The 20,426-nt window shown below is 41.5% G+C and overlaps 1 protein-coding gene across 14 annotated transcripts in view; it reads left to right on the top strand.

Annotated features, from left to right (window-relative positions):
• MAP2K5 (mitogen-activated protein kinase kinase 5) overlaps positions 1–20,426 on the top strand; it is a 245,186-nt gene that overhangs the window by 200,277 nt on the left and 24,483 nt on the right. For 10 of the 14 annotated variants that reach the window (XM_070622868.1, XM_070622885.1, XM_070622860.1 and 7 more), the window contains 2 exons: positions 6,455–6,516; positions 9,457–9,502. In XM_070622868.1, the coding sequence (XP_070478969.1) occupies positions 6,455–6,516; positions 9,457–9,502 (108 nt within the window). The remainder of the gene's footprint in view (positions 1–6,454; positions 6,517–9,456; positions 9,503–20,426) is intronic. The other 4 variants (XM_070622905.1, XM_070622915.1, XM_070622893.1 and 1 more) reach the window with 1 other exon arrangement.

The raw sequence follows: 20,426 nt of genomic DNA, 5'->3' as shown, positions 1-20,426 counted from the left end.
TTCTCCCTTGATTTAAGGGTTTATGGGTAAGGTGGGTATTTCAGTGGTGAAAATACAGGCATTTTGCTCCTGGTACCAGGTCCATCTGAGACAAGTTAAATGAGCTGCTACTGTCAGTCTGGACCCAGTGGACAGAACTTCACACCAAAATGCTCACACATGTAATTTGTCACGTCTGGCAACCCAGAGCATGGGCTGACCCAGGAAATTGAATCATCTTTCACTTTCTCTGCTCAAGGCTTGATGTGGAGTAGGATGAGTAAAAGGAGGGCTTTCTGGTCTCCAGCTGAGGAGGGTCAGAGGCTTGCTTTTCTGATGACGTCCATCCGTAAGCCTTCCTAAATTCAAATCCTCATTCCCACCCCAGTGCTGTCCTTGTATATAACAGCCCACAGATTAGGTCAGTTCCGTCTACATCATGAAATCCAAAACACATTTAATGTCATGATACTGATTGTTCCCTCACAGAGGCCATGTTTTTAAGTAAACTAAGTTTTCAACAAGCATTGATTGAATTCGTACAAATCTGATATGTAATCCTGGTTTACTCATATCTTAAAGTAGGCTGACTCATTCTTTGACTGACCAGGAGCACTTGTCCATCTATTTCCCACCTTTCTCTGTTTCCCACCTTTCCTGCAGATAGGAGCATTAGGGACCTTCAAAATATTAATACTAAGCTAATTTCCCAGAATCTCCCATTGGATTACACTTTGGACAGGTAGATGTTTTGGTATGTAGATTAGCTTCTGTGAAAATCTTTAAAGATGAGGGTCCGCTTTTTTTGTTTTTCTGCTTTTGTGTCTTTGATTTTTTTTTTTTCAAACAAACAAAGTTTCCTCCCCAACCGAGAGGAGACTTCTTGTATGGATTCTGCCAGTTGTCTCACAAAGACACTACTTTAAGGCAGTGAACAGTGGAGGATCAAAAACCAGTTTGGGGTTCGACAAGGCAAAATGCTATTCTGCCTGACATGAAGCCACTGGAATCACAAATGACCTTTGATCTCAGCACTGTGGATAGATGTGGAGGGATCGAAGAGAGCTGTGGCAATTAGTGTGAACTCCAGTGTATTGGGCCAGGCCAAAGGAACATTAGGCTTGAATGAGAAGACTTAGCATGACTCTCAATACTGGGCAGACTCCAGGTGATTCTCTGATGTTAACCACCTGTTGGCTTGATGGCTTGACACCGTGATGCCTAAAAATAGACTATTAAAAATCTTAGAAGGCTATCCATATTTTATTTAACTTGCCAGGCTGGTTTAATCTAACCACAGTACAACTCACCTTAGAATTCACCATTGTGGCAAACACCTTGAGATTTTTGAGTTGTGCTTCTATCTTCCTTGTTTTACTGCCAATAAGTGTGAAATCTTGGTTTGAAGGAATGTCTGTTTGGCACAAAGAGAAGGGAACAGGACACAGATTAAGATGTTCAAGGTCCCTTCACCACCGGTGCTCTCCAGGAGTGAGGAAGGAAGAAAGTAGAAGAGCAGAGAAGGTATCTCACAGCCTTCAGACTCTTCTATCTTATTCTCCATCACTCTCCTTTAGGGACTCAAATACACCAGCCAAAGTAAATCGAACACCGGGAGCTCCCCGTACTGTCTGAGTACCAGCCATGGCATCTCACTTGGCCAGTTCCTCCATCTTGCAGGGCTGTTTATTAGGGGTGCATATCTTGTCTCCTGAAGAATACACAGATTCTCTGGGGGTATAGATTAAGTATCAGCCATCCCACAAGCCAGGTTCAGTGCCTTTGACATGGTGAGTGGTCAAGAAAATTGTTGAATGAATGAACTAATAAATAAGTAGTAAAGGATTTCATCATTTTTATATAGTGTTTTATGTGTATTCCCTATCAGTGTCTGAATTAAGCACCACATCATTTTCAGGTTCCATTGTCATCTTTAATTATGAATTAAAGGCAAAAATTAAATTCTCAGGTATATTTTTTAAGCAAGGTCTCTTAACTTTTTTCCAGTTAAGTAGGTATGTCAGGCTGTTTTCCGTTATACAAAGCAGAGCTCTGCTAAGATTTGGACCTCACCACAGTTTTTTAAAATAGCTCCTTACCTTTTTCTTTTTAGACTTTCAATTTTGACATCATTTTAGATTCACATGCAGATGTGAGAAATAATATGGAGAGATCCTGTATACCCTTCACCCAATTTCCCCCAGTGGTAACCGCTCGTAAGTATAGTACAATCTCACAACCAGGAAGTTGAAATTGATACAATCCTTTGAATTTATTCAGATTCTACCAGTTTTACATGCACTCCTGTGTATGTGTGAACATTAATGACATGGATCCTTTCAAAGCCAAGAAACATGGCCTCCAAAAAAAACCAAGTATTTAAAATAATGATCTCCCTTTTAAGTAAGTCATTTCAAAAGCATTTTTCTCATATGTTTTCTGTGTTTGGAGTATCCACCTGACCTGCCTGCTCTCAGGATCACAGAGTGTACTTACTGGCAAACTTACTCTGCGAGTGAGCCAGCAGCGGCTGTGGTTGGAATTCGACCTCCTCCTCCCACCTCCTCTCCACCTCTTTGAGTGTGCGGGTACACACACCCTCTCAGATTTTCTGCTGCTTGCCTTTTTTTATGCCTGAGTACCTTGCTGACAAGTGCTAATAACAAAATACCCAGAGAGAGTCCAGTTGAAGTTACATACATTAAACATTCTGAACTTGTCCTTTTGCTCATAGATTGTGCATAATTAATAATTAAACAGTTTCGGTTGTAATGGGTTGACCTTCCTGAACTGTTCATTATTCACAAGGCAAAGGCATCACTCAAACTTTTTTCCCATTGTCCTTCGCTGTTCTCTAGCATGCCGTGTGCTTGTGTTTCAGTTGTTTAGTGAAAGGGGCTGACCAGGTAGTTACTGAAACCTCTGAGACTTGGAGACTGTCCTCCTTGATGACCAGAATTGCTTACTGAAATGGTTTGTGGCAGCTATTTTTATATGACAGTTTCCTGCTCGATAACAGGATCCAGCTCGGGCCCCTCCAGCAGGGCCCTAAAGTGGATTTGGGACTAGAATCTCAGGATAAGGCTTTTGGTTAAGGTTGTGTCCACCGTTTCGTTCCATGCCTGCGTGCTTAGAAGTTCAACAGAAGAGCATCCCCGAAAAAGCCCTTAAGGTGAAGTATGGCACCCAAGGTCTCAAAGAGAGTGACGTTTATTAACAATTTAGAGTTGGTTTCAGCCAGTACTTTGAGTTATTAGTGTAACTGCTTCTCCAATTCGTGTTTATGTTTTTGAAATGTATTTCTTCATCTTGCCTGACCCCATATCCCATATTTCACAGAGAACATTTTTGGTAAGGAGCAGCAACTGCTAGACCCTCTGAACCCCTTGGCGTGGTTCTCAGTCTCCCTCTAACCAGGCGGTGACTTTCCCCTCTCTGGGAGCTGCTGTGAAACTGGAGCAGCTTTCCTGTGCGCTCCCCTCTCTCCTTCGAACAGATTTGAATTAGATAATGAAATAGGTTCTTGGAGGTTTTTACATCCTGATCTAAACTAATTCCAATTTTATTTGCTTAAAAATGAGAAAAGTACACTTTAACTCCCCCAGCGTGGTGAGCACTGTCAGGCTGTTGGTTGCTTTCCTTTGGAGTGTTGACAGCCTGCGTGCTTTTGTGCAGTTGGAGGCTCTCAGAGGACTCCGTTGCCCTTCCCTCATGTCTGTGTGTGACATTCTGACCCCCTCCCCCCCAACTAGTCATCTTCTGCATTGCAGGAAATTCTCCTTTGAGGTATGCGAGAGATGTGGATTTTAAAATGAAAAGAAATATCTGGCATTATGCATGTGAGATTAGAATTTCCCCCTGCATCTTTGATGAGTGATTCTTTCCAGGCACCACTGAGATGAGAATCCGCTCTCTGTGGTTCTGCAAAGTCGACTTGGGCTGGCATTTTCACAAGTGAAATAAATTATTCATGGGTACCACCCAGTGTTCCTTAGTTTTATATTATGAGGAACTTAACAGGCTACAATATCAGGTCTTAAATAAAATTAACTACCCATGCAACGATGTCACATTTCCTCGTTTTATTTCTCATCCATGTTAAAATGACATCTTCATCAAGTTGCCTAGTCTATAATTCATTAATTTACTCTTAGTATCATACTTTGAAATGAGGCTCACGTTAGCATCACGCTTTATGCCAGGATCTTTATAGAAAACCAGTGCAGAATTTTAACCATCTTGGTAAATATTCAGCCACATTACAACAGGAGGCTTTTATTTTCCTAAACATTACATTTTAAAGCAACCACTACTCAGACACTTCCAGTACTACAGCCTCCCAAAAAATTTTAGAAAAGAATATCTTGGAGAATTAACTACCTGGTCAGAGTCCTTAGTTTTTGTACCTCAGACTTTGAACTATCTTTTTACTAATAGTTTTTGAGACAGTAAAATGTCATTTCTTGAACTGGGCCTTGTAGAATCTTGCAGGCTTGATGATATATATGGCTTTCCTAAAACAGGCCAGGCTAAAATTGATATCATGTTTTATTTTTGCTCTTCAAACCGATGGGACTTCTGTGACCATTTTAGAGTACCTTGGTCGAGGCCTTGTGTTATTGCGTGCCTTGTTTCCTTTGAGTGGACTATTTCATCAGCCCCCCCCCCCACCCCGTTTTTCATGTCTTCTCTACGTAATGCCTGCATGTAATCCTTTGAACTTGGCAGGATTTTATGTCACTCCCATTTTCCTTTGTTTTCCTTTCCTCTTGGAAGCCTCTCTCCACTGATGAGAATTTTAAGCTTACAATTACTAACCTTCCTCTGCTCTGGATGAACAGAGTAAATTCAAAGAGGACAGATACGCAAAAACTAAGAAACATTTTGTTCACATTCCTTTTCTTTTAATCTCTTTGGGATTTTTCTCTTTTTTTGGCTGCTTTGACCCCCTCAGTTCGTTTTGATTTAACTGTATTTTCCAGCAGTTTCCAATTGTTTGAATTGGAAACAAAGCCTTAATAAGAGTTCTAGTTAATTTTCTGTCTTGTAATTACCGATCTCATTTTTCTGATAATTGGCCACAGCAATTATATGTATATTTACTAATCACATAGGAGGCTGTGCAATTGTATCTATCTGCCACCATTGATAATGACACGCATATTGCAGAGGTGCTTTTATCATCTTCTTTTTTCCACTACATCAAAGCTATTTCCTCTCGTTCTCAATAATGAATACATGCATGCATTTGACACAGTTGTGTGCTAGAGAAATTGTTTGGCTCCCACCAAATGCTGCATGCTCTGAGTTTCTTGCCTGCAGCGCTGGAAGGTTGTATGTAATGATATATTGCTCATCCAAATGGCCAAAGCACTCCAAAGCACAGTGAGATTAAAATAAGTCATTCCTTTGTTAATTTAAATAGGTGCATGTATCATACTTTGCAGGGCACTTTGTGTAGGGATGTCAGGGAGGAAAAAAGCCGCCGAAAGGTATTTTTAATAGCAAATGAGAATAGATGAGAATGGAGTCATTTGCAGCTGCCTACTTTATGTGGCTCTCTTGTTCCAACTGTAGGTCTAATGAGATGACTGTTAAAGTACTCTGCAGTGTAATTTCATTACATCCTGAGCCGTTACACTATAAACACAGTGGCGCTCTCTGTCATTCTTGGAAAAACTCCTAAATTCTTAAAGCCTTCCTTTGCAAATGGTAATGGGGTTTGCTCCCTGTGTTACTCGGTGGTTGTCGTTTGTGGCCGTGTGGTTTTCTGCTCTTTTGAGTGACTCCTGCCTCCACCCCAGTTCTGTTTGGTGGTCAAGATGGGAGTTGTTCATCGTGTCCTGAATTCACTGGCTTTCTCCTATGATGAGTTAGCCTAGACTGGCAAATAGGCCGAAATTCCTTTTCAGGAAACAGCTTCTTCTATAAAAGCCTTTCTATTCAAATAAAAAAAATCCGACCCAGATGATTCAGTTATGGGCAGGCAGTTAAGAGCAGTTAAATATACAAATAAATGTAAATAAAAAGGAAAGTGTAAATAAATAGCAAATCCAGTAAAAGAAACAAAGGTCAACACAAGAATAATTTCACAGCTCTTCGTTAATTACAAGACCATTTGTGTGTTACTTAAATAATCATTAATTTCTCATTTACACTTTCATACCTTCTTTCCTCCCCTGTGGCTATCATTGTCCTTTTTTCACCTCACCTCCCCCTTTGCTCTCATGTTCCTCACCATCGTAAAATGTGTGTGGCTTTAAATTTGGCAGTTTTACATGAATGTGGAAGAGGATGTAGACAGTCTTTTTAATAGATGAGGCCTTATTCTCCTTCCCACATGGTGGTGAATCCTTGTTATATATTCATCTTCATACTGCTTCTTTTGGCCAGGGGTGCTGTGGGGGTGGGGGTGCGGTATAAAGAAAGAAGAAATTGCTGTGACTTTTGGTGACTTGTTTTTCCTCCATCCCAGGATTCGCCCGTCCTTCCGGTTGGAGAGTTCTCCGAGCCATTTGTACATTTCATCACTCAGTGGTGAGCCCGTTTGCAAACATGCCATGCCCTCAATGTAAATGATACATGCCATTAACTCGGCGGCTCCGGGAGACCTTATGGCTCTCCCAGCTTCCTTTTGGAGATGGAGGGACTTCGGGGCCTTGGGCAGATGGGGCAGCAAAGCCGAAGAAATTGTTTAAATTATGTAAACGTTATTTACACAAAGGGTCGTAAATGTGCTTTAGAGGCTTTTTCCTGTTTTAATAAACTGCTGAGAATCAGGCTACTTCTTTGAGCACAGATACTGTTGCTATCCAATTTTTTTTTTTAAGAAATACACAATTTTATAGCCCCTATTGAACAGACATATGAAGCTTATTTTTATTAATGTAACCTCAAGTTACCCATAAAACTGTCTGTCACTTAGTAGAAGCAGCATAGTTTATTAATTCATCGGATTTTCAGTAAATAACTTTTATCTTTGGTTATATTTTAAACATGATACTGGTGTCCCATTTCAATGAATTTTGATGTTTGAAAGACTATGAGAACATGGTTCCATTAGGCCCACTTTAACCATTAAAGAACTGAGAGGAACCACAGGATTTAGATCAAAGGGGCCCTCAGAGTCTCTAGGCATCCCCTTGTCATTTTATAAAATACCTGAGGAAACAGGCATTTTTCTGCCAAAGGTTTTCAGCTTCTGCCTTTTTCCTCCCAGTAGAACCAGTTTTTCTTTCATTATCCCTTTCATGTCATCCATCTCTCCCATCTGGGCAGTACTTGTGTGGCCTTGGAAGGCCCAGTTGCCCCACTGCCCTCCCCCTGCCCTCTCCCTCACCCCAGCAGGGAGAGAGAGGGGAAATTAGGAGCATAGAAATGACCAAAGCAGGAGATAGAACTAACTAGAAACTGTTCTGGACATTCTGGAACTCCTTCGTAACTACATTTGCTTCTCTTTCCCTCCTTCACCAAATTCCTCATTTCATCACTCCTTTGGAATCATGTCCACTGGTGGAAAATGAACCCTCCATTCCTCTGGTGCCACTAAATGGTACAGTCAGGAGTCCTTGCTAAATGGAAACACTGTACCCTTCCCCACCACCCCAGGATCCATCTGATGATTACACTAAAGTGAAACCAAGACATATTCTTTAATAAAGATGTCAAGCTTTATCACCTTTTTGACTAAGTGTAATATGTTACCTCTTAATAAAAATGTCTCATACGGTTTATATACCATAGGAAAATATGTAGGGAAGAGATTTTCCCCCCAACTTTTAAAACGTTATTAACATTGTTTCTATTTTTTAAAATACTTATGTAATATTCCATAGCTGTTAAAAACTATTTTCACTCTGCAGACATTTTATTTCCAAAGCATGCCATGTTGGAAAACATATATGTTGGTTAAACATTGGAATCCTGAGCTCATTAATAATATTAGAGCAATTATCCAGAGAAATATGTATTAATTTCTCTTAATTTCCTTTATGTGGAAATTCCTAAAAACACTTAGAAGCCCATCATGGGAATGCCCTATTCTGAAATGTAGAAATTGAAAAACTGTGCGATTCCTAAGCTACCTGGAATGTCTGGTTTAGGCATCACTCGCTCCAGAGGTGCTGGATTTGTGACGGGACCAGCATGCTTATCTCGCTGCGTGGTCCAAGACCAACCTGGGGGTGGGGCCGCTTCTGGGCAGACAGGGAGAAAAGCAGATAAGGCTTTCCCTTCCTTCTGTCTAAAAAATTAATCAGCTATTATATAAAAGTTTTATGGAGACAGAGGGAAGGATAACCTGTGTCGAAATTTCCAGAGATGTCAAGCCAAAACAGAAATGATAGTGGGTAATAGCTTTGTTTTCCCAAGAGATACAGCTACTTTGGAATGTCAGATTAGGACTGTTACCAACTCCACTGGCAAGACAGCTTAAATTACTTACTAATGGGTGCAGTATTTGAGAGGTGCATATGGTTATTTATAGGGAAGGAAAATGTCCTCAATGTCATTAATGGTTCCTAACTACCGTTCTTGTTTAGCAAATGATCATTAAATCTCTCTACTTAAAACAAAAATAGTGTCAGCAAATGCAGAGATTGTATGGAGGGTTATCTTCTTGCTTGTTAGAGGTTGCCTTATATAGAGAAAAAGTGTTGGTGTGATTTTCCAAATAACAGGAGCAACAGTCTCTTTTCTCGACTTCATCCCACACTCTGAGTTTAGGCCATCAAGTAGGCAAGGTGCCCACAATCACGTTCAGTCCCGTGTGTGGCTGCTTCATCATGTAGCTAAGTACGTGCCACAGCCACTAGTGATGCCTATGGCATGTAAGACAAGAAATATTTTGCATGAGGAATGTGGTTCTTTAAGCAGTTTAAACAAACTTAACTTTCCCACAGCTGTTTAATGAATTATCAACTTGTAGCCAAAATAAATGAAAGTCTAGATAATGTAATAACCCATTTGTAATTTTTAGCATTATCTAGATTCCTGACCTCTTTTATGTATTACTTGTCATTTGGAATAATAATGAAGGAATGAGATGTTTTCTCATTTGACTTGATAGTCATGTTTCTTTTCATATTGTCTTATCCTGTTTACCAAAAAGAAATAGATCGTTCCCTAAATTTAAGTTTGAAATAAATTGATAATTGAGTCAGGAAGAGAATATTGCTGCTCTTTTGCACATTAGTTTTAAAAGTAGAATTGGAATAAATTTAAATTCATTCTTCATCTGTATTGCAAGAGTAACTCCAAAAAAAACCTTTGTGTTTCTGATTCATGAGATCTCCCAAAATCTGATTAATTAAAGGCCAAAATAAAAGAAAGGGAATAGATGCTAATACTTTGGCCAAGAATTGAACATGCTGAATTTTGAAAACATTGAAATTCCAGGGGAAATAGTCAATAGTGGAAATTAGAGCAGAAATTTCCAAGTGACATAGATAACATGAGGGGTTTCTTTTTCTCCTACAGCATGCGAAAACAGCCAAAAGAAAGGCCAGCTCCTGAGGAATTGATGGTGAGTAAATTTCTTTAATTACATTAGAATTCTCCATTTATATATCTGTGCTTAACATTCTGTTAAAAGGACCAGAATGGAGTTTAAAACATCCGAAGGCTCTGGAGAGGCAACATTATTTACTTTATTTGGTTAGGTGTTTTTAAAGCACATATCCTTAGATAGGAGTTTTTACTTTTTAAAATTCCATCCGCATTTTGACACTTAATGCAGAACTCTTTTCCTTTGCCTCACACTCAAGGGTCACAAGTTAATCTAGGTTACTCCTTGTCCTCATTTGCTATTACAGCCTCTCAGAATTAAGAGGATTGGTAACAGAGAAGACAGTCAGCCTATTAAGTTTTTAGTGCTATCCTACAGGAAATTCTGAATGGCGTGGAGTCCTCTCGAATTCATGTAGAATGAAATTAGATTGGCTGCAAAAGACCAAGTTAATGTGAATCTTCTGTCTTTCCTCAGAAGGAGACAACTACAAGGCTGCTAGTGCTGTGTTCGCAGCTCCAAGGCCACTTTCTTTGATTGCAAATGACAGTTTTTAGTCAAGCAGGGAGAGAACAGAGACGCTTCCTAACAATTCCCAAATGGTCATTTATTTAGTGCAGATTGTTGATTTGACAATGCACAAGCTGTTAGAATACGTTAGGCTCGAGCATTAGTAAATAATAATTATAGTCTGCTCTTTCTAATGTTTTGCATACCATTCCTTGTCTTTAGATTATTGTAATCAGAGCAAATTCCGACCAATTTTCTTTTACCACTTTAAACAATAAGCGTTTTACAGATATCGGCTCACAGGTTTTCATCCTTTGTATTTCATCCTAATAAACATTCTAAGCACCCAAACTTCTTTACGATACAGATTTCACCCCCAAATATAAAATAACAGTATATTTCCCTTTTGCATTGTGAGTACTTTCCAGAAAGGTGGTTTTCTCCTTCATGTTACCCCTGGAGCAAAATCGCAGTTTTCAGGGTAGTTTCAAGCTAAAGTTCATCCCTAAAACTTCGGCAGTTTATAACTGTGCACATTTCATGTCTAGAATAAACTGGTCTTTTTGGGGAGTGGGTCTCTTTGATGGTTGGGAAATTCATGCAGTTAGTCACATTTGAGAAAACTTGGAACAGATTCTAGAGATGGAGACCATTTACCTTATACATTATTATGCTATGGCTGGGTAGCTCAGCTGTTAAAACAAAGGCATAGGGTTTCATAAAACAGATATCTGTTTGTAAATGCATGTTTCGATGCTGCAATGAGTTGGCCACTTATAAATAAAACATCTGTAGATTGTACAAACTCCCGTAAATGTATAGGGATGTACATGTTGGTAAGGAACCCCACTCCAGGGTGGCAAGTCATAAAGACAAGGCTAAAGTTGAGTACTTTCAGTGCCTTGGAAGCAAGTGGATGTGGATGTCTGTGTGTTTGTATGTGTGTGTGGAGAGACACAGGGATACGTATTTCAATATATCTCTTTACAACTATACACCCTGGTCTGTGCTGTCCCGCATTTTTAATTGATAAATACCAATAAATCAATAAAATACAATGAAAAATTTAGTCACAGGAAGCACCATCCTATACTTAATTTAACATTGTTTCTGGTACTGCTCACAGTTTGATTTAAATGAATTTATTCCCTTAGGTATAGCAATAGAGAGGCACCCCCTGGCTTAGAAAAGGCTTAGTGAGGAGACAGGAAACCATGGGGTGTGTGTGGGGCTCCTGTGGTCCAAGGGGGTTGAGCCCTGCCTGCCTTTGGCCAAAATATTGGATCCAGTTGGGGATGCGAAGAAAGCAGGTCATCTCTGGTTTGAGGAATCTGAGTCACATCCTAGGGACCCAGTCTTAAGGAACCAGTCTTTTATTCCTTGTATCATATTAAAGGCTTTAATTTTTCCTTTTCCCTGTCCGCCTACAACCTATTTGATGGTGCTCCCATCTGGAAGCTGAGAGCGTCCTCTGGAAGGCATGAACTGTAGAACACATTTGTCTGTGGGTGGGGGCCTGCCTTTCACAAAATGAGCACTTTATCTCCCAAGCACGGTAACTCTAGCCAGCAGGGTACCAACGTGGTCTGCACAGCTTGGGCCACATCAACTGTGAGGCCTGCAGAATTGTCGAGGTTTCCCTATGGGCCTGCATTTCCCAAATCAAAGGAAGAAAATCAGAGATGGGATCAGGTGGAAATACTGAGAGTTACAGATTCACCATCAGAGAACTCTTGAAATTCTGGTGTCACCTTGACCACTGGTGATCACAGCAAGTCCCAGCCTGAGTAAATCAGAATGTAGGAAGGGAGGGCCATGAACACAGGGGCACTCAAGCAGTTTTTGTCTTTTTATTTGGTAGGCTCACCTTATCTACCAGGATACCCAATAGCATCATCTTTGCAATTTTTGACCATATCGATCTTAAAGATGAAATGTAAAACTCAAGTTTAGACCCTTGAAGCCGTTCAAATCTCATTTGGTTGTTTAGCTATTTAATTCTCTCTACTTTGTGGGGTTGTTCCTAAGATGGTTACCAGTTTTTATGTTCTAAGTGGAAGTATTTTAAAGCTGGACCAAGAAATTCCCTTAACACTCACATTTTGGGAAGTCCAGCGTCCACATGAGCCAGTGCACTTTTCTGACAGTAGTCATTAAGCTACATAAAGAATTCACTCAAAAGTTTCATCATTGGCATCCACATCATCTCAGGAGATCTCAGAACCAGGCAAACAATTGAATTCAGTGGATCTTTATAGACCATTATGTGCAAAGTCCTGTGCTAGACTCAGCAAAAGATACAAAGAAGAGTAAGTCCCATGCATCCAATCTTACGGGAGACATGGCAAGTATACAAGTAACTAGAATAAAATAACTGCTCTGAAAGAACTGCAGAGCTCTGGGGGATCCCTTTGGGGAAATGGGGAAAAGTTACATGGAGAAGGTACCATTTGAAAAGAGCTTTTGGAGGATAGGCTGAATTTTATAGAGAGTTTTCAAAGGGTCCTTCCAGGCAAAGGCAACAGGATGGGCAAAGCATAAGTGTGCGGAGGCCCTAGACCTTTTCAGAGCAACATGAAACCTCCAGTGCCTCTTGTCATTGGCCTCATGGAGTCCCAAACCCACAAAGGTGAAGTTTAGATAGGCAGCGTATTCACCACCAGCTGGGCAACCTGTTAAGAAATTTCACTTCTTATAGAAGGAACCCTAGTGTTTAGGTCTGAAAACTTTGACCTGACATAGAAGCGGCACATGTACCTTTTTTCTTGAGTGAGTTCTCTTGAGTGGACTCCCATTCAAGATAGGGAAGTCCTTCACCCTTAGGGAAGATCTGACCTTTCTTCAATTCTTTAAGAGCTATAGCATAAATCAGGAGTCGTCTTTAAACCCAACAAAGGAAAACCAGCCACGCATGCAGCCAAGAACATTCAACTGCTGACACAACCAGACAGTTAGGGACCCCTGCACACACGCTTTCTGCTCCTATGATAACGATTACATTATTAGAGAACCCACTTTTAAGTCCCCCTGACGTAAATCGCAGGAAAGACCTAGGTCAGTACTGCCCCAGTTCTGTGACCCAGGACCAGCCAACATAGAAAGGTTTCCAGGCTGTGGAAGCTCTGGGGCTGGCAGAGTGTTCAGCAGGCTTGAGACAACCAAGCCAGGGGTGTCACGACTTCCATGGAAAATACCAGCTTCTGCCAGTCAGGAAGGATTGGTGGGACTATAACAAGAGGGGAGAGGATGGTAATGCAAAGATGGTAGAGAAGCTTTCCCAAAATGTCAATAATCAGATTGAGGGAAGCAAAAAAGTAAAAATCAGACCGTTAAACTCAAGGACAGAGTCAACCTGAGATGGAAGCGTTAAGAGGGAGAGGTTCAAGTCTGATTTTGCTATTCAAATTCTATGTTTAGGTATTTTTTAGATAAAAGGGATATGGTAAGAAGCATTACTGTATAGACCATTTGCTTGTGTAAATCACAAAGAATTCCTTGTGCCGAATCAGTCTTGCTTTAGTGTTCTTTTGTAGCTAGGGCCGTGCTCTGATTTAGCAGAGAAGGCCTCCACACTTCCCTTCTCTTGTCAGCACCTCCCCATCCCCTCCCCACCTGTGTCTTCATCTGCAAAATGAAGGGGATGGACGAGAGCAGCAGTCCCTGACCTAGGGTCTGTGACTTCAGGAAGTCTGTTAGAGCCCCTGAAATTACATCCAAAATCAGGCATGCTTGTGGAGATTTACATTTTTTTCTGAAAAGAGGAATTCCTGGCTGTCATCAGTTTTTCAAAGGGGACCATGACCCTCAATGATTGTTAAGCTCCCTTGCTACCCTCTCATTCTCTTAGTTAGAGCTGTGCAGCCAGGGCCAGACCAGCAGCTTCTTACTAGCATCTTGGGAGGGAGGTATTCACTGGGAAGGTGCTTGCTTGCTGGGGGGGGGGGGGGGGGGGCGGGGGGGGGGCCCCTGCAGGAAGGGGAAGGCCCTCCCTATGGGACTCAGCAGGGCTTCCCACCAGCTGTCAGGCGGCCCTTTAACCTCCCAGCCTATCCTGAATGTGGGCCTTGACTTGATCAGGGAGGGTGTGGGCCATGGGCACCTCTGCAGTTACAATTTGGGTTCAGAGTGCTGCAGATCCTTCTATGCATTTAGAGTATTTCCAGAAGCTTTCCATGTCTAAGCTCTATTTAATGGAATCTATGCATAGTAAGTAATCAGGTCAGAAGAAGCAGCATCCCGGTTTGAGATCAATCGCTGGCTAATACTTTATCTAGGCCACTTTATTATCTCATGCTGATCCGATTCCCATTCTCCTCCTCCTTTGTAGCATGCACTTCGGCTGTGGTAAAAGTACGTATCACATACATATTAAAAACATATACCCATTCTATCTGTATGTAAATGCGTGAGGCACAGCTGGATATTGCAGAGGAGTTTGATTTACTAATAGTTATTATCTGTTCTAGCTGTTCAGTGGCAGAATTTCAGAGAAACAAGCTGGCGCAGAAATTGTCTTTATGCTGTTACTCTACTGCTTTAGTAATTGTTTAAAAACATGGGTTTTCTCCCTAGGTTCTAATGCCAGTTATTTTGTGCATTTCTTTGTACATTCCAGAGCAGGGTGTCCCCAGTTAGTATTTCCTCAGGTCTGGTTTTCTATTCAGGCTGCTAAGAAGAAACAGAGTGCAGTTTTGCAATTGAAATTTGACATTTTGCTTAGAAAGCAAGTAAATAGTGGGGCTGGAAATACAAGAAGCAGGTGTGGGTTTTGCGGGAGGAGCGTCAGCTATAATCAAAATAGTGCTTTTAGATTTTTTCCCCTTCGTCTAAATCCCGGCAGCTGCAAACTTGAAGGCACCTCGTCTCTCAGAGAAGGCTTTATGGAGAAGAGGTGGAATTGTTTGGGGGCTAGTAAACACCAAACTGCTCCAGAAAAATCTATTTAAACATTTAATTACTTGCAAAGAGATGTTAACTTGTTTAACTCCTCTAAATTAAATTGTCAGTGGTAGCTTTTCTGCTTATCCAAAGCTGATGGCCATTACATTTTTAGATAGTTTGGTTGGTTGTTCTCTCAGTTAATCAAGGTATGTGATAAATTGGACATCTGTATGGTCCCTTTTAAAAATTGGGGAAATCACCACGTTAGATTTCTGTCTCTCCAGCACTCAAATTCCGGTGTAACTTTTGGGTTTACATCAAATGGCTTTGTTTGCCATTATTAGACCCAAACCTTTTGACCATTATGAAAGTAAAATGCACTGGACAATTAAGGAGATGATTTTATTCAGACTAGTGCAATAGGGAAAATGTTTATTAGTGAGGAATGTCTCAAAGAAAAGGGAGGGGGCTAAGGTTAGGGAGGCAGGTAAACAAGGAAGTCATCAGCCAGTCTTATGGAAGTCATGAGAAAGGATGGAAAAGGGTCTTATCTCTGTGAGACTAGTGTGGTCCTTTGTGGCTAACAAAAGAATGGGGAGCTTTCTCACCCATTACTGCTCTCTGGGAGCACAGGGCTCAGATAAAATTCATTATCACCACATTCTACTAAATGGACCAAAGATGAGTTTTAGTTTATTTTGATGGAGGGCTTTCATGTCCTAAGCACAAATAGGAGGAAAGGCACATTTTGGCAGCCCCCTTGCATAGTGCTCATGGACCACTCTGCTTGCAGTCTAGGCTTTTTAAGATACTAATGATGGTTTAATAAGAAAGTCTGAACTTGGTTGTAGTTTACCGCATTTAACCTTTGCCTTTGTCTTACCGAACATGTTTTAAAATAGACCAGGGCCAGACTCATATGTGTGTCTGGCCGCCCATTCTTGCAGGCATCATTTTTGCTTTTGGTTACTCATTTGGAAGTGAAAATCAGCTCGTTAGCTAAGGCACCTGGAATTTGCAGGGCGAAACCCTGGCTGGGATTGTAATTTCAACTAAATATTTTCTTTGAGCACAAAAGACATCACAGAAGGTTTGGAGCTCCATGTTGGGTCCAGCTGACAGTGATGTAATGATTTTTTTTTATTATTTTCAAGTTCTGAAGGCCATTAAAATCATGTTTGTGCCTGCTTATAAATAGGAATCCACTAGTAAGAAGTTGATTTTAGCTTTTTAATTGCACATAATTACAACGGCAGAATCACTGTCTGGATGTTTGAGATCGCACTAAATCAGACAGCTTTAATTTGAATTTTTGATGACACGTTAGCACTTCAGCAAGAACAGAGGGATTATAACCCCAGAAAACAAGCTTTGTCTTTCCATAGACGTGACTGCTTAATCTTTTCACAAGACTATAGCAGATAAATATATGTGTGTATTTATACACATGTGTGTAGCAAGAGATACACATAGATAAAAATCTGTCATTCCTTGATCATGGCAATCTGACAGTTTTAATTTCCCAGTTAAGGATAACTTTTTTCCTCTATCAGTCAAGTCAGATCTCTTAATATGGTGGTGATTTGCCTGTTTAAGATTTTGGTTGTTTGAACTCCTGCCTGCAATACTTCTTTCTTGTTTTACTGAGCTGTCATCTTCCCAGCATCAATTTTCAAGGCACAATGGGGCTGTGCAGACTTGACCGCAGGAATAGTTTGGTTATCTTGAATGCAGTCAAGTGGATAGATCAGGCTGCTCTTCAGTGGGGCTACGCTGGGTCTTTGGAGTGTGTCGTTTGACACTGCTCAGCTCCTGGGGAGTCTCTGTTATTAGGGTGGCGGCCTCACCCTAGAATGCCCTCCTCCCCCGTGTCGTTGAAGGCCTCCGTCCTCCTCCCTTCAGCTTCTCCTCGCTGTTTCCCTTCCTAGTGCTTACTGCCTTCTCTGAAGCCCTCCATAATTTATCTCCAACTTGGAACAGCACTTAATTATATAAATCGCATTCTTATTTTATCTTCACAAATTGGTCTGTGTACTGACCACGGCAACTCATTAGAATCTCTGAGTGGGCTAAAAAAGAAAAAGAAAGGGGCCAGCCCCATGGCATAGTGGTTAAGTTCAGCGCACTCCACTTCAGCAGTCTGGGTTGGTGGGTTTGGATCCTGGGCACGGATCTACACCACTTGCCAGCCATGCTGTGGCAGCAACCCACATATAAAATGGAGGAAGACTGGCACAGATGTTAGGTCAAGGCTAATCTTCCTCAAGCAAAAAAAGAGGAAGATTGGTCACAGATATTAGCTCAGGGCAAATCTTCCTCAGGGGGAAAAAAAAATGCCTAGATCCCAACCTGGATCAAAGAATCTCTGGCATTTGGACTGGGGAGCAGGTACTGTTTTATTTTTTAAAGCTCTCCAGGTGATTGTATGGAGCAGCCCAAAGGTGACACTTACTGGTTTAAGACTTTTTTCTGCAGCTAAATTATAAGTTCCTTGAAGGAGGATCGTGATCTTATAATTCAGTGCCTAGCTTGGTCCTATGCTACTGTCATTCTGGAGAGGTCTCTGATCTAATTAAAAGAAGAGAAATCACCATCAGTTACTCTTTGCATGTGGCGCTCTTTCTAATCCAATTCAATAAAACGCTGTACTAGACATTGAACAGGTAAAGACAAACTAGACATGTCCCTGGTTCTCCAGGAACTCACAGAGTAAAGCTCAGGAAACCGACACAAGAACAAGCAATCTCTGGACACTGTGAGATACAGTAGAAGTTAGGATGACCATATGGAATACGTGGTCTGATCAGAGGTTTTTGTTTGATGTCCTGCTATGAGAGGGCATCTGGGTAAAATAATTTGGTGCCAAAATAAAGGAATTTCTAGGATGTTGCAGAGATAATATTTAAAGCATTTAACAGCCAGTATAGCATGGGCATGACCAATCAGAACAGACACCAGCGTTGGGCCATCCCACCCTGGAAGTGTGGGAAGAGCAAGAAAGTGTGAAGCAGGTGTTGCTCGGCAGCACCTGTGGTCTCTGGCGTGTGTTCTGACCGCTGGAGAATTCACCTCTGACAGTTAATTCCAAATCAAGAGGTCATTAGAGAGCCGAGACCTAAAGGAGACCACCTGGCCAGCACCAGCTTTGCCTGGTTAGATTGATAGCAAGGGACCCCAAGGTCTTTATCTATCAGCATATCAGATGCATGCCACCCCACGCCCCCAGCTCTGGGGGATAATGGATTAGGCTGAAAAAGATCAGAAACATTTAGCCATTTGTGGGGAGCATAAAAGGATCTTGAAGCCTGGTCTCTGATTTGGGATTTGCTGTTGAAGGCAGCAAACTTGTTTTCCTGTGAGTACACTCCAATAAATAGATGCAATTCTTATCAATAATAAATGAGTCTAACCAGGAATTTCAAGGGCTGGAAAAATATTAGAAGCCTCCTATTTACAGTTGTAACCAGCTGGATTTGTTTAATGGGTTGTTTGCTTTTTAATTTGTAGCAGGTTTGAGAGAGACCTTTGGGGATGGCAAGCCTTGTGGTTTCAGTGAGGCCTTTTGTAGATACACAGTTATTTGGGGGGCCAAATCTGCCTGCAGATAATTTGAGGTTCCCTTGGCTATTTAGGGACTGCAGAAAAGCAGTAGAGACATTTGGGCCTTCTGTCCTCTGTTTAATTTTCAAGATTAGAATTAAACATTAGGCCTTGGTCTACTGAGAGACATTTGCCAGAGCACGGACTAGTTTCTTTCCAGTATCCTGGTTTACCGTTTCTCTGTTCTCTTAATATAAATGGTCACTGATTCTGAAGTAGGAGAATAGGTACCATTCATTTATTCTTGCAAAGGATCCCTTGACACAAATAAAAATGGAATTTTCAAATGTAACCCGATTAACTCTTAATTGTATACCAATAGCCTGTGTGTGTCTCAACTCCCTCAGAAGGCTTCTGAATGGCCTGCATCTCTTTTTAAACTTGGGGGCGGGAGGGATTCAATTAATAGCAGGACTTTCTAATTGTGGGATTGGTATGGAGTTGACAAAAATTTGTATAAATAGGGTACATTTTTCCACTTAAGAGGGCTGTGCTGAAACATTTTTAATTGGATTTTCATGGTGATTGACAGCGTTTGATTATGACAGTAACTTTATTTGGCTGGACTGCTTTAGCCTCTTATTCGGATTTTTCCATCAAAGCTCTTTTTCATCCCCTGAATCCCCGGCGGAGCAGCAGTCATTGTGGAAGAGCCTTTTAGCACCTTTGTTGCAGCCATCCCTGGTGACGATTGGGCCCAGCTGGTAGTAGATGGGAAAATGGGCCTTTCACAAAGAGGCCGTGTCTCCTGCCTCTGCGGTTTCAATAATTTTAAGAGCCCCCAAAACCTGTTGAGGATTAGAAGTAGCTTTAGATGTGAAATGAGTGTTAAGTATTAGTAATCGGGAGATTAGGGCCCCAGGGACAATGAGAGATAAACAACTGCAATTAAGGCAAATCTGCCGATGTAAACAAAATTTAGCAGAAACAGATGCCCTAACCATTTTGGGGGATTGATTTGAGGGCACCGAGGAATCGATTTTTGTCTTGTTTACACTTTCAAACCCCTGTGATATACTGGAAGGCTAAATATTTCATACAGCCTGATTTTAGTTAATTTTTTTTTCAGTGCCTCACAGTAGGCGCCTCTCTTCTCGCAGTGACCAGGCCTGAGTTTATTCAGCATTCACAGGGAGCAGCTAATTGTCTATGAAGGGCCCCCGTGTTTAAATGGGCTTGACAGGAATTTAAATTTTGTTTCAATCAACCCCTGTGCTCACAGCCTGCTCCAGTTTCTAATTTTTAAATTAAACATGATTTTTTTTTAAGCCACAGCCTTGCCTCTGGAATACTCTCACTCTCACTTTCTGGAAGGCAAATCGACATCCCTGGCATGCTGGTGTACGCAGGGCCTGAGGCACCAGCTCTGAGGCTGGAAAGTTCTTTCTCCAAGACAAGCTTTTCCTCCCCCTGTCAGGGAGGTCAGCCGGGCTTTGGCTGGGCACATTCTCCTTCCTGCCTTTGGAAATGTCCTCCTTTCCAGCTCTCCTGTGCAGGAAGCAGTACCCCATCATCTGGAAAGTGGGTTAAGTACCAAAGGAAGGTGTAAGGATAGCTTTGAGAGGGTGGCTGAATTATAACCCACTGCACGTCTGGTACAGATTTGTAGAAAAGTAGAGGCCTTTTCTCCTCCTGTGAGATAGGGGAGGACACGCTATGAGCCTCACAAATGTGCATTTCAGTGTGCACTCGCCATTTTTATTTGTTGAGCATCTGCTGTGTGCCGAGCATCCTGCCTGATGCCACTGTCAGCCCTGAGTCCTGACCTCAGCCAGCTTACAGTCTAGCAAGGAAAATGAGGATATGAACAGCCAAGCACAGGATAGAATGTGAGACTCGCCAAAGACCCTCCCTCCCTGACCCCACCCCCCTTCACCTCAGGGCATCCCTCCCCAGCGCCTGCGTTCTGACATCCTAACAGTCCCCAGATGCCTGAGGCATTCTCACAAGG

Source organism: Equus przewalskii, chromosome 1, assembly GCF_037783145.1.
Source record: "Equus przewalskii isolate Varuska chromosome 1, EquPr2, whole genome shotgun sequence".
Taxonomy (NCBI): Eukaryota; Metazoa; Chordata; class Mammalia; order Perissodactyla; family Equidae; genus Equus; species Equus przewalskii.
The sequence above is the reverse complement of the archived record's forward strand: the minus strand, read 5'-3'. Positions and strand labels throughout refer to the sequence as shown.